This window comes from Schistocerca serialis, chromosome 1 (assembly GCF_023864345.2).
Source record: "Schistocerca serialis cubense isolate TAMUIC-IGC-003099 chromosome 1, iqSchSeri2.2, whole genome shotgun sequence".
In the NCBI taxonomy this organism is placed as follows: domain Eukaryota; kingdom Metazoa; phylum Arthropoda; class Insecta; order Orthoptera; family Acrididae; genus Schistocerca; species Schistocerca serialis.
The window spans coordinates 17151998-17169948 of record NC_064638.1 but is presented as its reverse complement, the minus strand read 5'-3'; the positions used below and the strand labels follow the sequence as shown (position 1 = coordinate 17169948).

The following is a 17951-nucleotide window of genomic DNA, read 5'->3' as shown; positions in this document are numbered from 1 at the left end:
GCCTGCTATACAACGTTTCTTAGTGCCGACTGGTGTGCTGGCGAAGGCGTATGCCAGCACAGGTGACTGTGGTAGCCGGTTAGTAATATAGACAAGTGGCATGTAGTAACACTTAGCACTTTACTCTGTTATCACTTAATGGACAGCTTGTTTCACTACGTCGATCCGTTCTCTGCTTCCTTAACATTAGTTAGTGGTCTCTGAAGAGTTAAATAAAAAAGGATCCCATTAGTACTTGAGCACCACTCAAAAATACACTCCTGGAAATTGAAATAAGAACACCGTGAATTCATTGTCCCAGGAAGCGGAAACTTTATTGACACATTCCTTGGGTCAGATACATCACATGATCACACTGACAGAACCACAGGCACATAGACACAGGCAACAGAGCATGCACAATGTCGGCACTAGTACAGTGTATATCCACCTTTCGCAGCAGTGCAGGCTGCTATTCTCCCATGGAGACGATCGTAGAGATGCTGGATGTAGTCCTGTGGAACGGCTTGCCATGCCATTTCCACCTGGCGCCTCAGTTGGACCAGCGTTCGTGCTGGACGTGCAGACCGCGTGAGACGACGCTTCATCCAGTCCCAAACATGCTCAATGGCGGACAGATCCGGAGATCTTGCTGGCCAGGGTAGTTGACTCACACCTTCTAGAGCACGTTGGGTGGCACGGGATACATGCGGACGTGCATTGTCCTGTTGGAACAGCAAGTTCCCTTGCCGGTCTAGGAATGGTAGAACGATGGGTTCGATGACGGTTTGGATGTACCGTGCACTATTCAGTGTCCCCTCGACGATCACCAGTGGTGTACGGCCAGTGTAGGAGATCGCTCCCCACACCATGATGCCGGGTGTTGGCCCTGTGTGCCTCGGTCGTATGCAGTCCTGATTGTGGCGCTCACCTGCACGGCGCCAAACACGCATACGACCATCATTGGCACCAAGGCAGAAGCGACTCTCATCGCTGAAGACGACACGTCTCCATTCGTCCCTCCATTCACGCCTGTCGCGACACCACTGGAGGCGGGCTGCACGATGTTGGGGCGTGAGCGGAAGACGGCCTAACGGTGTGCGGGACCGTAGCCCAGCTTCATGGAGACGGTTGCGAATGGTCCTCGCCGATACCCCAGGAGCAACAGTGTCCCTAATTTGCTGGGAAGTGGCGGTGCGGTCCCCTACGGCACTGCGTAGGATCCTACGGTCTTGGCGTGCATCCGTGCGTCGCTGCGGTCCGGTCCCAGGTCGACGGGCACGTGCACCTTCCGCCGACCACTGGCGACAACATCGATGTACTGTGGAGACCTCACGCCCCACGTGTTGAGCAATTCGGCGGTACGTCCACCCGGCCTCCCGCATGCCCACTATACGCCCTCGCTCAAAGTCCGTCAACTGCACATACGGTTCACGTCCACGCTGTCGCGGCATGCTACCAGTGTTAAAGACTGTGATGGAGCTCCGTATGCCACGGCAAACTGGCTGACACTGACGGCGGCGGTGCACAAATGCTGCGCAGCTAGCGCCATTCGACGGCCAACACCGCGGTTCCTGGTGTGTCCGCTGTGCCGTGCGTGTGATCATTGCTTGTACAGCCCTCTCGCAGTGTCCGGAGCAAGTATGGTGGGTCTGACACACCGGTGTCAATGTGTTCTTTTTTCCATTTCCAGGAGTGTATTTTATTTTAAAAAAAATGACTTGTAAGTAGCGCGAACAAGAAAAGCGTATTAAAATTCATTTAAAAAAAGCCCATGACGTGCTGCGTAAACACGCCGAAATTCCGGAAAGCCAAAACCATGTATTCACCTTAAGAAAACAATGAGTTTTTCGAATAAAAACATAAAAGTTACGTCCTGAGTGCAGATGAGTACCGATGAACATGTAAACATCAGTTCTGCAGAAGGACAAAAAAGTTTCCCACGAAAATTCAATATTGGGCTGATAATTTCAGTGACTCAAAATAACAAGCTTGCGCACAATCACCCTCTGAAAATCATATCATATAGGCGATTTCTGCAATAGCGCTAAACTTGTATCTCTGTTCTCTGGTAAACTGCAAAACATCCCCAGAGGCGTTGGCCTGAGGTATTCTCGGCCTCCCACCACGCAGTACGTCAGCACTGGCACAGAGGCGCATCTCTGAACTGACAGAGTGCTCCACTGATTCGGCCTGAGACACGCCTTTTGGCCGTACGACAGGTGCAAGAGCCGCCCGAGGCAGGCGACGACTCGTACGGGTGTGAGGGCGTGGGTGTTGTACCAAACTGGCACACCTGCACTCATGGAACAGTTTCTGTCAACCTCCAGACTATAGGACCCCTCATCAGGCACGATACTTGGTCAGCGTTTGTTGCCGAAATATCTACGGTCTTCTTTCTTTATTGTAATTTCACTCCTCTGCCCCATATGAGCAGCGGAGAGCTGGCAGTGGCACAGTCCACCGCTCTTCAGCCAAACTGGTTTACAAAATACATGAAAGTGGAACGTTTACTAAAAAGGGGGGGATCAATGGGGACTTAAAAACAAATTAAATGGAGAAGATGCGAGTTAGAATATACACTAATATGGGGACATGCTGAGGAGAACAGTTAAAAAGTCGACATAAAGTTAAAAGAACGCAGCTGGCAATTTGTTGCGCACTTAAAATCATTGGAGTCAAAGTTAAAAAGTCGGTCACAGTATAAAAAATCACATGAACTCATGGACTATACAGGGTGGTCCATTGATAGTGACAGGGCCAAATATCTCACGAAATAAGCATTAAACGAAACAACTACAAAGAACGAAACTCGTCTAGCTTGAATGGACAAACCAGATGGCTCTATGGTTGGCCCGCTAGATGGCGCTGCCATAGGTCGAACGGATATCAACTGCGTTTTTTAAAAAATAGGAACCCCCATTTTTTATTATATATTCGTGTAGTACGTAAAGAAATATGAATGTTTTAGTTGGACCACTTTTCTCGCTTTGTGACAGATCGCGCTGTAATAGTCACAAACGTATTAGTACGTGGTATCACGAAACATTCCGCCAGTGCGGACGGTATTTGCTTCGTGGTACATTATCCGTGTTAAAATGGACCGTTTACCAATTGCGGAAAAGGTCGATATCGTGTTGATGTATGGCTATTGTGATTAAAATGCCCAACGGGCGTGTGCTATTATGTATGCTGCTCGGTATCCTGGACGACATCATCCAAGTGTCCGGACTGTTAGCCGGATAGTTACGTTATTTAAGAAAACAGGAAGTGTTCAGCCACATGTGAAACGTCAACCACGACCTACAACAAATGATGATTCCCAAGTAGGTGTTTTAGCTGCTGTCGCGGCTAATATGCACATCAGTAGCAGACAAATTGCGCGAGAATCGGGAATCCCAAAAACGTCGGTGTTGAGAACGCTACATCAACATCGACTGCACCCGTACCATATTTCTATGCGGCAGGAATTGCATGGCGACGACTTTGAACGTCGTATACAGTTTTGCCACTGAGCACAAGAGAAATTACGGGACGATCACAGATTCTTTGCACGCGTTCTATTTAGCGACCAAGCGTCATTCACCAACAGCGGTAGCGTATACCGGCATAATATGCACTATTGGGCAACGGAAAATCCAGGATGGCTGCGACAAGTGAAACATCAGCGACCTTGGCGGGTTGATTTATGGTGCAGCATTATGGGAAGAAGGATAATTGGCCCCTATTTTATCGATGGCAATCTAAATGGTGCAGTGTATGCTGATTTCCTACGTAATGTTCTACCGATGTTACTACAAGATGCTCCACTGCATGACAGAATGACCTCCAACATGATGGATGTCCGGCACATAGCTCGCGTGCGGTTGAAGCGGTATTGAATAGCGTATTTCATGACAGGTGGATTGGTCGTCAAAGCACCATACCATGGCCCGCACGTTCATCTGATCTGACGTCCCCGGATTTCTTTCTGTGGGGAAAGTTGAAGGATATTTGCTATCGTGATCCACCGACAACGCCTGACAACATGCGTCAGCGCATTGTCAATGCATGTGCGAACATTACGGAAAGCGAACTACTCGCTGTTGAGAGGAATGTCGTTACACGTACTGCCAAATGCATTGAGTTTGATGGACATCATTTTGAGCATTTATTGCATTAATGTGGTATTTACAGGTAATCACGCTGTAACAGCATGGGTTCTCAGAAATGATAAGTTCACAAAGGTACATGTATCAAATTGGAACAACCGAAATAAAATGTTCAAACGTACCTACGTTCTGTATTTTAATTTAAACAACCTACCTGTTACCAACTGTTCGTCTAAAATTGTGAGCCATATGTTTGTGACCATTACAGCGCCATCTGTGACAAAGCGAAAAAAGTTGTCCAACTGAAACATTCATATTTCTTTATGTACTACACGAATATGTAATAAAAAATGGGGGTCCTATTGAAAAAAAAAAACGCAGTTGATATCCATTTGACCTATGGCAGCACAATCTAGTGGGTCAACCGTAGTGGCATCTGGTTTTCCCCTTCAAGCTAGACAAGTTTCGTTCTTTGTAGTTTTTTCGTTTGACACTTATTTCATGAGATATTTGGCCCAGTCATGATTAATGGACCACCCTGTATATAGGTCGAGCACACAATTAAAACCACATCACTGTATAACAGCACCGAACGCAACACAAACGCAGCACACTTGATAATGAATACAAAAATCTGGGAGGATCTGCCAGGGGTCGGGGACAAGGGAAAAGGAAAAAGTAGGCAAGAAGGAGGGGAGGGAAAGAGGGATGAGGTTGGGGCCATGCCGAAAGGGGACTGGGGAGGGAAGGGATGGGAGAGGAAAACAGCTGAGGAGGGGGTGCAGGGGCTCAGGGGGTGGGGGGAAGGAGGAAAATCCACTCTGGGAGGAGGAGGGGACAGGAAAAGGGGGACCTAGGGGAGGGGGGCTGGGAAGAAGACCAGGCTGCAGTTGGTGGGAAGGGTAGATGTTATGGCGAAGTTCAACATCCAGGATGGATATTGCCCAGATGAAGGAGGGTGTGGAGGTGGAGAGAGGGAGGGATACAGCGATAGAGGCATGGCAATGGGCGGCGGGTTGGAGAGGAAGGAGGAATCAAGCTTGCAGACAAGGATGTGGAGATGTTGGAGGAAAAGGAGGTGGTGGGGGAAGGGGATGAGTTGACACAGGAGTCGTGTGGGGGTGGGAAGGCAGATACAGAAGGCAAGGCGGAGTGCGTGGCATTCTAAGACTTGGAAGGGGGGGGGGGGATGCAGAGATCCAGGCAATGCTGGCATAACAGAGGATAGGACGGATGAGAGATTTGTAGGTGTGGAGGGTAGTGGCAGGATGCAATCCCCATGTCCAGCCAGACAGGAGTTTCAGGAAGCACGGGCTGGAATGGGCTTTCTGGTGGATGGTCCAAGTGAGGTGACGGTCGAGGGTGAGGCAATATCTACAGCCCACATTAACTACATTTGAGAATATTTCTCAAATTTTTCTCGTTATTCTTTGTTAAACAAAGAAAACGTTAACATCACTTCAAAGGTCAATTTTCGTACTACACACAAAAAAAATATTGACTGAATTCTCCATACTACAAGAAAAGCGAGCTGGCACTGTTTAGACCAGACCGGGCCTGGCTGAACAGCGTTCTGTAACCGTAGCCGCTGGCGCGGGGAGGGCGGAGGGGTTGTGTCAGGCGAAGCAAAAGGGCGGCCGCAGCCGGACGCCGGCGCCGACGCCGCCGTTAGTGAATGTGTTTGTGTTGAAATTTTGTGCTGCTTAGCGTGAGATAATTTGTTAATGCGAAGTTTATAAGTCGAACCCCTTTTTCCGAACTTTTCTCGTGTAAACTGAAATTGCCAATGGTTAGTCTGTAAATTTCCTCCTTTCCTACTTTGGTATTAAAATCTCCTAAAACTACTTTTACGTTATGTCAATTTATTGAGTTGTACTGCAGAATTCTTCATTCATATCATTATCCTTATCTTCTGTGGGTGCATGTGCATTTAGAAATGTAATATCTAACCACTGAGTCTGAACTGTGATGTATGATATTCGATTATTGATATGTTTGAATTCCTTTATTGAGTCATTTATTGGTTTATGAATGCAGAATCCAATTCCAAATTCATGGCGTTGACCGCAATCTCCGTATATTATAGCCCCGTCTCCTATTGTCAGCGAGCCAGTTCCTTGCCATCTTACTGCTTGGCGAGCTACCAGTTGTACTCTGTATTTCTGTAGTTCATTTATTGGAATTTGGACACATCCAGGGCGGTATAGACTTATGATATTCCGAGAAACAAAAGAGGAACCCTTGTAGCTTTGCCAACTTTTGTTCCAGTGTATTCTGTCCTGTTTCCGAGGCATGCGTTGAGTAAAAAGACATTTAAAAATGCCTGTGAACTTCGTGCATAGCTAGTCCTAGCCCTGGATGTGAAGGGATGCTCTTATGACAAAACGGCTGGCAGGGCCTTTCCCACGTTGTGAAAACCCACGGTCGGTCGGGAGAAAAGCACGTTGCAAAGAGCGCGGTCGGGAAGCCGGTGGCCCCGCGTGGCTGCCGCCCTTCACCACGCGGTGCGGGGACGACCGTCTGGCGCGCCTCTGGCTGAGCTCCTGAGCCCGCAACAGGGACCGCTTACCTGCTTGCCGAGTTTGGGCGTTTGTACGGCCGTGACTAATTCTGGCTCTTTATCTTTCGCACACACTCATATATATGCCCTGCACCTGTGCTAGCTGAAACCAAATAGCTTACACAAGTAATGCTGCAGTCGAAATTCCAGGTACGCGTAACTTCGGAATGAACCATAAATCCAGCTGATTAATGATAAATAATTCTGACATATCCTTTATGATCAGTAGTGGTACCCAACACAAATGAGTTAAGTTTTGATGAATTAATTTCTTTTTTATTCGTCAACGGAATGCAGAACAACTAAAACTGGCACTTCAAACAGTTAGCGTACACACGGTGAGGTACCTAAGACCCAAAATATATCCAGAATGAGTAAATATATCGAGGTGCGCTTTTCACAGAGCTACAGTGGACAATACCGCGTATTGCCTTACGCTGGCAAGTAATTTTTGTCGTTTATAGTCGCCGAATTACGACACTAACCTTTTCTTGTAATGGTTCTATATTTGTTTCTCTGTGGCATCTCCAGAAACCTTTTAAGGAAACTATTGTCGCGCAGGATTAGCTGAGCGGTCTAACGTGCTGCAGTCACGGACTGTGCGGCTGGTCCCGGCGGAGGTTCGAGTCCTCTCTCGGGCATGGGTGTGTGTGTGTGTTTGTCCTCAGGATAATTTAGATTAAGTAGTGTGTAAGCTTAGGGACTTATGAGCTTAGAAGTATAGTCCCATAGGATAAAAAAAAAGGAAACTATTCTACCAAATGTAAACAAGCACGTAACTCAGGTACGGTTCGCTTGTTTACTGTCGCGGCTGAACAAGTCAAAAAATTTTGATGTTGAGCAATGCTGCACCCTATAAAGTGCCTCTGGAGAAACAATACTGCACGTTCAATTACTTCAAGAGTTAACGGATGCACAGAGACGTGTTATAAGGCGTTTGATGCCCCCGAAAGTCCTCGGCATTTCCTAATTAAATGGAAATAAAGTCCCATGCTTCTTGACAGAGCGTAGGGGAACGATGCGAGAGACCCGCACCGCCGTACTAGGCATGGTCCTAGTGGAGGTGGTTTGCCGTTGCTTCCTCCGATCATAATGGGGATGAATGATGACGATAAAGACGACACAACAGCACCCAGTCATTTCGGGGAATCTAACCCGGGAACCTGGGCGTGGGAGGCGAGAACGCTACCACACGGCCACGAGCTGCGGACCCACTGGGATGCATTCCAACATCTGAGACGGCAGCATATCGTAGGAATTGGAGATACTTGCGTGTATTTAGATTCCTATCAATAAAACAGGGACCGATGCTGCGGGTCTTGCAAAACACGCATCAGACATTAATACAACACAGCATTGTTTTTATCCACTTCGTTGAGTGAGCGTGGATTTTCAGTTGACTATTACTGCATATTGCGAAGATTGACTTCTCTGAGGTTTGTAAACGATGCTTTTTCCTTAAACAAAAGTTTACATAGATATGCCGCATCACATTACACCTTCCGGAAGTCACTGCCGTGATGCTGTAGATGCTGATGAAATGCGATGAACACTCGTTTGGTCGACCCTGTCGTACTTCCGGGATACATCTGAGTGACATTTGCATTTTGTGTTGTGTTGCAGCAATGTTAGTTTCATTTCTGTCATCAGCTGCTCTCCTGCTTTCTTGCCGTATTTTATCCTACGCACTAACAGTTTACAGAAATTGTTTACAATGTTTTGAAAGACAGATCGTGAGTGCCTGGTAAGAACTGGATATCGTTCAGCGTACAGCCGCACCGATGCTGTAATAGTTTGGCCAAATTCGCCATAAACGATATTCACTTCTTCAACTGTCGCGTACATTGTGAACGTGTGAACAGCTTTACGAGCGAGTTATGTGATTGCTACAACACCAGAAAACAGACTGATGGCCTTGAAGCGCACCGGTAAACACAAGAATCCTACCCGAGTTACGTGTCTGCGTGCAGATGTGTAGGGGTCAGGGTACGGAGCGGCCGCTTGTCACTCACTTGATGTCGTTCCAGTGGCTCAAGCAGACAGAGGCGTGTCACGGTAGCGCTGCGCCAGCTCGGAACGATGCTGTCGTGAGCACGCCAAACTACTGATAATTTTGCGAAAATGTTCCACAATTCAAACTAGGAGCAACCTGTACGTCACTAATACATGCCGATTGCAGCGCTTCTCTTCGTCGGCCATTTTCTGATATCACAGGACAATCCAAACCCTTTGGTTGATTTATAAACCATGTTACTACATATCAGCCGCTCATGCGCTTAACACTTATTGTAAAGGGAAGATATTTAACCGCACGAATTCAAATCGACATTGCCTATTCATAAGAGCTCTTTTCAGTGATCGGTTCACGTTCTGACACAGTTACATAATTGGGTGTAAGTTAAACACGCTGTAAGTTAGGCTGTTTATTAATTGGCGACCCGGGCACAAAGAGTGACAACATGTACCTCCGTATCAGCATCCGGTGACGCCTGAGGGCTGAGGATGACGCGGCGGCCGGTGGCTACCGCTGGGCCTTCGAGGCCAGTTCGGACGCTGTTTGTTTTTATTAGTTAGCGACGCGAGACCGCATCTGACGCAGCTATCGTCCGACACCTTGACTGTAATTATTGCTCAGTTCGTTACTAATTTTGAAGGGGATATGTAACAATGTTCTGTGCCGAAGTAAATTCTGCAGTACAATTGTCGTTCGAGCGACGATGCACTTGTGCCGCTGTCACGATCTCCCAGATATATTTGGAATTCTAGTAGTGCGTTCCTGTGATTTACAACGTAATATATGAATTATTGGTCGTAGCCATTCTTTTATCCAACAAGTAGCGAACTCTGCCAGCTTCGCTGCGCTCGTCTTCGACCACACTCCACCACTTCAGCGCTCTGTAGAATCCCAGCTGGCTGCCCAAGTAAACCTACTTTCGTGTATGCACCGGCGCCTGTCGGATCCCCTCCGGTGTTTGCAAAACACGGTAGGCGTCATCTTAACTGACTGCTTTGTGAGTCACGTCTCAGGTGGGTGGGTTTCCAGGGACTCGCTATGGCCCCTGCTGTTCCTCCGCTCCGCTTTAGGTGAGTGTTCCCAGCAAAGCGTACCGGGAAGCGCCGGTGCAGCCCCGCGGCGCCTCCGGCGAGAGAGTGGCGCTCCGCGCCGCCGTCTTGGCAGCGACGCCCGGCGCGGCCGCAAATAGCCGAGCGACTCAGGGCGCGCGGGCCGCGGCGTCGCGCCGCCATTGGCCGGCGCCGCCTTGACGTCACGCCCCGTATAAATGCGGTCGGCGGCTCCCTCCCGTGAGTTTCCGAACGAACAGTTTTGCTAGCGAGTTTGTTCCGCAAACCGACGAACCTCTCGAACGACCCCCGAACGACAGTGAAGATGCCGTCCCAAGGAAATTTCAAGAAGATCTTCGGCAAGTCCAAGAACAAGGTCAGTAGTGGCGCGAACTGGCAGCAGTTGCAGTGCGGTGGTTACCGTTCACGTGTCGTGTGTCTGCCTCGACAGAAGCCAGTGGTGTCTTGTGCAACTCCTCCCGACGATAAGTGACTTATGACTCTCGAAATTCTTTGCGTAGTGTTTGGTTTTCAGTTTCGTGGCTTTCTAAGCGGTCTCTCTTTTCTCCACTTGTTTTCGTGCCACATTCCGTCAACGCCTTTTCCTTAAAGTGACTTTGTTTCTCTCATCGTATAATTTTCACGTTCTTCGTCCTCTACGTTTTATGAAACGTCCCCTTAGAAAGTTTAATGAATTACTGTGCTGATAAACCTCTTACATTATTTGATTTTCAAACAGCTGAGCAGAACTGAACGTACTCAGACATTTCGCTCTTTACCTATTCTGATCAACACTAAACTGATAGCCAATATTTTTAGCGCAACGCTATCTGACTTTCAATAACCCCGACAAGAGAATGGCCCTGACTAATATTAACCTATACCTTTCACAAATCACTCACCTCACAAAAATCTTCGTTACTCGAACTACTGCAATACAGCGAGCGCCACTACTGCCAGCTAAATAAAAGATTCAAACTACTGAAGGCACTAACTAATGATAGGTATACTTAGCAAATGAAAGATTTTGATAGAGAACAAACAATGTATTTATGATATCCAATATTACAAATTTACTCTTTCTGATGGACACACGTCCAGATCGTCCGCTCTCAAAACTCCGCCACCTCTCTCCCCCACATCCACCACTGCTGGCGGCTCGCCTCCAACTGCGCAACGCTACGTGCTGTTTAACAGCCAACTGCCCAACACTACAATAGCATATACTCCAACAATGCAAACCAACCACAGCCATCACACAGCACAGTCAGTGATTTTCATATAGAGCGCTACGTGGCGTTACCAACATAAATACCTAAACAGCCTACTTACAGTTTTTCTACAAAGACTCATAGCGTATCGAAACGGGGATCTCATAAAATCGCTCCATTCTTTCTGAACAATAAGCTAACATATCTGACTCGACTCGAATCGTTGCTAAATAGTAATTAAATTTCTTTAATATCTGTATTGCTTGCATTGACTCCGTAAATTTACATATATTAAAGTTTATGTGTGTCGTCTAATGACAGTAGTAAGCAGCGATCTTCATTCTGGTACACTCTTTATTTACAAGTCGCAGAACATCTATACAACAAAAGAGTTTAGATGTCGTGTCTTACAAAGAATATTACTAACCAGAGATATAAATGTCCCGACGACTTCAATTTCCACAACTCCCAACTTCCTCCCTACTCTCGTCAACCTCCAGGGGGGTGACCAGTCTCGTGGAGCGATGTAAACCATCTAGAAGTAATGGATCTCGTTCCTCACAGTTTAGGTCTGCAAACTGTAGTTTATCTCCCAGTCGAATGAGTCCGTCTTAGATGAGTAGTTGAAAGCGTCAAATTTTAGTCTCGTGTAATCGGTTTCCCGTTCTGGAGTGCGTGGAATTCTCGCGTGAATCAGCGACGTTGATCCAGTAAGTGCGTGCATCTGCGACCTCGATTGCTGTCAGCTCCCCGGTAACTTTATCTTTGTGACATATGACGTATGAAGCGAAAGACCAAGCCGGTTGAAAGAATTAGTCTTCAGTAGGACCTGAATTTGGAAATATCTATGATGGTGGGAGATATAGCAATTGACATTACATGTTTTATATTCCTTCTTTCTACCGGGAAGTTATGACGAGTATTTGGAGTACGAGATGGCCAACAATCTCTGCGTGTGTAAACCATGGCGGTCATTCGCATCTAACAATCGTAGATTGGTTCTGATTGACAAGAAGTCCTCGTGTTAGGTGATGCGCTGGGTTATCATTTCCAGGACCACGTCTCCTATGACTAGAGGACGTATATGTATGAATTGCAGATGAAAGCTTCCATCGATTCGTATCACCAAGGTCACTGCAACGTCAGTCGACAACACTGCATGGGTAATGTCGTACCCTGATAAAAGTGAAGAAATATCTTTGTAATCATGCTTCCAGAAGTGCACCTATGTTCTCGCTGCTAGCCAGGTGAATCACTGCGGGTGTACAGATCTGTGCCGTGCAATCGTTCCGAAGCATCGCAAAATACGTGAATCTGAGCGTCGCGATCTTTGGTAGTTGATATCCATCGTCGGATACTAATGCAAGACAATTGACGTAAAGTGGACACCTAAATATTCCACTGTGTTGCCAGATTGTTGGGTATCAATTCATTCATTCCCCTACACCAGGTTGCTTGGAATAATTGTTTTTCCATGATTGACACAGGAGAGAATAGTTCTTGTGGATCGGAAAATTTAGGAACAGTCTGTAGTAGTTTCCTTTTGGTAGTAGGTTCATCAGATAATTTTTCAGACATCATCCGTGTAAATGTCCGTTGCTGTGTTCCAATATACGTCCAAAACTTGAGTAGATGTAATAATCTGTCATTCTTCCGTTCTCCATATGTCCTGTAACTGATCGGAAGTAGTTGCCCATTTCACTAATTGAAAGATCAATAAGGTCGTTAGTTCTTAATACACAGCGATAGCTTCACTGTCGTCATCTGCACCAAATGCGAAGTCATTCATGAAGACATTGTTGGCTAGTATCTGTGCGGCGAAGGGAAATGCGGTGTCATGCCTAGAAGCGCGTTCTTTCAGCGTCGCCGGAAGCAGGTGTGTAGCACATGCCAGGCCGAATGGAGGCTTAGTGTAACGGTAAGTCGTTACTTCGTTCGTCGTATGGTAGTTTTCGTGACTATCTTGAAAAACTTTGTGCAATAGAAATCTTGTCAAATCCCTGTCGTCTTCGTGAGAGATGAGGAGCAGAAATGCTTGCGTAATATCGGTAACAACAGCCACGAGGTGTATTCGAAACCGTATGGGACAAGCTAGTATTTCTGGCAGGAGATTTGGTCGCTCCTCTAAAGTTTTGTTGAGAGAGGGTGCGTTGATCTCGGGAGAAGACGCATCAAAAGCGATCCTCAACGTTATTTTACGAAGTTTCTCCTTCCTAACTGCACGATGTGGAAGGTAAAATATGTTGTTACTTGGGTGAGTTCTACATGATTCTTTATAATGTTGACCTACGTAAAACGGTGGTAATTGTCCCCTCAGGAAACGTTGCTAAGAAGTCTTTAATGCGAACTTGGAGATCTGCTTCCTGCTTTCATTCGGTTAGTAGAATATAAAATCATATTTTGTTTCTTGGGAAGACGAACGACTCTTCGGTGATCCTGCATAAGGTAAGACTCCTGAAATTCATGAAGGAGGACAGAGTTTTTATTAGTCTTTACCGCGTCATGAAGGGCATTTATTCCAATAGTATCTAGACCCGAGAATCGTCACAAGAGGCCGTCTGTGGGCATTTGAGTCTGAAGTACAAAGTTAGAGACGGCAGATCTACAGCCACTGAGGATCCAGCCGAAGATGGTGGGAAACAGAACAGTGGATTTAGGAATACGGATCGGTAAATCATCAGTGACAATCTTCTAGTAGCGATCACTACCAGTTAACAGATAGATGGGCACATCTTCTGGGGAATCTGTCTGTGTATCAGCTAACTGCATTTTGCATGCATGTGCTACATCCTTAGTATCTTTGGCCTGAGGCATGAAGTGGCGGTCCCTCCCATATGTGTAGAATTAGCCCACACCCCTGTAATTTCGAAACTGACAAGGCTACGCCGTCGTGAGAAGCTAGACGAGATTTGAACGTGCGAACACTTAGTTGTCGTTGGTCTAGGATGGGCAATTCCAGATCTTCTGTTAATGACTTTACTATGAAGAATGTTTGGCTTCCATTGTCTAGCAAACATCGAGTGAGTTTTCTTAGTCCTGTTGGTCCTACGAAGTGCACCTAAGCAGTTTGCAAGAAGGTAACCGTGGGTGTAGCTGCGTCTATGTTACTAACAACAGTAATGTTGCTTTCTTACACGTCGTACCTTCGACGCATATCCACTTACGATGTCGTTTTTTTACATTTAGTGCAAAATGTCCTACCCTTCTTCCCGCAACCGTGACACTTCATGTCCTCTGTTCAGTCATAGAAAACACCGGTTGGTACTTTTCAAATTCTGTTTGCCTTCCGTGAGGTCAGTAACTTCATTTCATTCTTGAGCCCAATCGCCACGTTCTTCGCAAAAGACGCAAAATGGCCGTAGTTTTTATTGCGCTCGACTAATTTTTATTTCTGATTAGCGCGGACATGAAGAGGTGTAGTTGTGGGAGTGTAATTCGCCGTTTTGTCACACCGGACCTTCTGCGAAGCAAGCGCTGCGCTGCGTCTACTCCCTTTCCTATAAATTCCATCAATTGAAGTATGCCCCCTTCTGAAAGACCGGTTTGCTTGAAATGAAGGAGGCAGCGTCGGTAGATATCATCAGGAAAAGTTCTGAGAGTTTTTAGTGCCAGCACGCGACACTACTCTATTCAAGCGTTGTAACTGACGGTTTCTATCAGAGTTTTTCCGTGTCAGACATCGTGAAGTGATTGCAGTTGTCTAAGCGGATTAATATAGTGCGTCCAGAATGAGATTTTCACTCTGCAGCGGACTGTGCGCTGATATGAAACTTCCTGGCAGAGACGAGATACTGGCAGAAGTAAAGCTGTGAGTACCGGGCGTGAGCCGTGCTTCGGTAGCTCAGATGGTAGAGCACTTGCCCGCGAAAGGCAAAGGTCCCGAGTTCGAGTCTCGGTCGGGCACACAGTTTTAATCTGCCAGGAAGTTTAATATAGTGCGTAGTTGGAAAACAACTAAAGGCACTACAACATGTGTGGCGTGATAATTTAGTTAAACTTAACTGCGTGCGCACGCGGCTGTCTCGGGAAGAGTTTGACTCCTGGTGTGACAAGTCTCGTGGTACTGCCGCCTGAAGAATCATGTTGTCACAGCAACAGTCGTGGAAGTCACCCGGGCTTCCGAACCAATTGGAATGACAGTAGTAAGTAGCGATTTTCATTGTAACACACTCTTGATTTATAGTCACAGGATATTCATACAACAAAAAAGTTATGTCTTACAAAGAGTATTACTAATCAGAGATACAAATGAGCCGATGACTTCAATACCCAGCAGTGCAACACACTGATGGCCGAAATGGGCTAACTACTTATTTTCAGCAGGAGACGTACATTGTGATCAGTTCTGCTGCACGCACGCTTACATATTTGCCGATTGTGTGGTAACTATCATACGATTTGGCGTCCACATTATACCGTGTGTATCACGACACGATTACATTCGTCGTTTGCTGTTTGCTCATCAAATAGCATACCTTCGTGGACGTGTCCACTTTAAAATGGCTGTGTATCCGAAACAGGCGCTTGGTGGTTTAAAGAAATGTTGACCTGCCCAAATAAACAGTCCCCGCGGAAACAATGCCGTCTTTCGTGAGCCAGTGACTCGTCGAATACCATGTTCCGTCTGCGTCATATAAAGAACTCAGCGTTTACACAAACAGGCACCAGTCCAGTAGCAATTACGTGTGCTAGCACACTTTTCATCATATTACAGTTCCGTTCAAAATCTTCTCCCAGCCAAAGTTGTGCAACACACAAAGAGCCACAAGCATTAGACGGTATATGGCACTTACGACTGTAAATAAATGAAACTATTCGCATCGCCAACTGAGTCCAATGAGAAGTGCGGCGTTAAAAACGAGTCGGGCCATCCCGAAGAGTGTTCGCGTTGCTGGCACGCGTTCAGAGTCTGCTTTTCCAGTGTGTCACGTCCGTGTCGGAGGCTGCAGCGGCGGCAGAGGACAGGCGGCGCCCTCCCTCCCCCTCCCCCCCCCCCCCCCCCACCTCCTCGCCGGCTCGAGTGTGACGTCTGTTCCGATGCGGGACGTGGCGCTGGCTTCTGGGGTACTGAGGACGTCTCGCACCGGATTTATAACTTCAGTTGCGAGTAAAATGTAGGTTTGTACGGGTGGCTATGTTCGATTACGTTGGCACAACTGAAGAAAGACATCTGAGTAATTCAGACATGCGCTGCTAGATTCGTTGCCATTCGGTTCTATCAGTACGAGAGTGTTTCAGAAGTGCTGTACGAGCTAAGATAGGAATTTTCGAAGGTAGAATACGATATCGAAACGAAAGTTTTGAGAGCAGAATTTGCGAGCAACTGTAGACCTCGGACGTTGTTGTGTAGTTAGGACAAAATGAGGAAGATCAGGACACGCAAAGAGTCGTCATTTTCCTAGCTTCGGTTGGGAGTGGAGAGAAAAGCTTAAGACTATCACTATTCCGCAGTACCTTCTGCCATGTACTGTTCGGTGGCTTCTGTTCCCAGATGTCGACTTAAAAAAGGTAGAACCACCGGAGAGCTATTTCGTTGGTGTCACTCTGAATTTAGTCTCTGAATAAATTTATTAGAGGTTTGTCGCCGTGTCACTTGTATATTTGTTTTGATTTCAACAGCCCAGTGAAAACTTAAATTAGCTATATAATCGGTCGCTGTACAGCGATTCTTAACACGTAAACAAACAATGGAAAATCCAGGATGGAATGTAATAATATTATCAAAAGGAAAGTTGTTACTCACCATACAGCGGAATCCTGAGTCGCAGATAGGCGCAACCTTCCCGCCAGTAAGGCCTTAGCCAAAAATACATCACACACACGCGCTGTATGATGAGTAGCAACTTCCCTTCTCATAGTATTGGTAAATTAAATAAACTTTTGTTAAAGGCAGGATACTAGAAGTATTGACTTGGCAGTGACTTCTCGAAGACGGTAAGACACACACACACAAACTGTATGTTGGAGAATGGCAACTGCGTTGAACTCTCAGATTTTGTTGGCGACTGCCAAATGCGAAATTTCATTGGAGACTATCCAGTGTCAATGACGGCCTGACAAATTTGTTGCAGTGACGTCCCATGCAGTTTGCTACGATAGGGCGCAAAAACGTCAGAGAAACAATATGATCTTATTTCATATTCACAATAGTATTTTTTGCATCATTTCTTACTCCAAGAAACCTCCCTATTAAGCATACATGGCACTTTGGCATCTAGAAAGTATTTGTGGAGCTTCGAATGCTTCTTTATGCGTTTGCGTCGACTGAACATACTCTTTTGCTCCAAACTAATCTCGACAGCAAAGCACATAGTCTCGCAGTACGTAATTTTTTTTGTGTGTTGACGCTCTTACGTTCTTCTAAGTAAGACGACTCAGATTTGTGAATCAGTTGTTGTGGCTCTAGCTGCAGCCAACATCCAAAAGTCTTCGGTTTTCATCTGCCGCTGAGGAAAGCCTGCTGTCCGGCACAACGAAAACTGCCACTCCTATCTTTCGTCCACTGCTTTCACTCACCTCGTCAATGACGAACGACTCAACTATTCCAGGAGTACCTCATCGATTTTTTTTTTTTTTTTTTTTTTTTTTTTTTTGCAGATGGTCGCTTGGGACGGACCGACACCGCAAAAGATTCGATATTAATTATAACTGTATCGGTATCAAAAATGATTAAAACATCAGCGCACACTCCGCTGCAGAGTGAAGAATCTCATTCTGTATGGGTATTCTTTTAGTTTGCTTACTAATGTTACCCTGGCCGCCACTTAAGTTGGGTGGTAAAATGCACGACACTGGACACGCGTATGCTTTACAAAATAGCGCCTGCCGCGGTACGATCAGTGGTGGAGCCGGTGAGGCGTTTCTGCAGGCGAGTGCCAGTCGCGTCTGCAGTAGCAGGGTGGAGGCGCGGTGTCCGGCGGGAGCGGCCGCTGCCGGCTCGTACACGCCATCGCCGTGCCGGGCCGGGCCAGCGACCGCCGGAGCGCACGCGGTAGCAGCACGCGTGGCTCGCGTAGCTGGTGACTCTGACGTCGGCCGGCACCTCCC

General features: G+C 46.7%; 1 protein-coding gene across 7 annotated transcripts in view; it reads left to right on the top strand.

Annotated features, from left to right (window-relative positions):
- LOC126460492 (NAD(+) hydrolase sarm1-like) overlaps nt 1-17951 on the top strand; it is a 1203839-nt gene that overhangs the window by 748501 nt on the left and 437387 nt on the right. Inside the window, exon 1 of one of the 7 annotated variants that reach the window (XM_050095923.1) lies at nt 9913-10069. The exons of 5 other annotated variants lie outside the window; for them this stretch is intronic. In XM_050095923.1, coding sequence (XP_049951880.1) covers nt 10019-10069 — 51 coding nt within the window. In that variant the 5' untranslated portion in view covers nt 9913-10018. Of the gene's footprint in view, nt 1-9912; nt 10070-17951 lie in introns of those variants that run through there. One more of the 7 variants, XM_050095924.1, reaches the window with a different exon arrangement.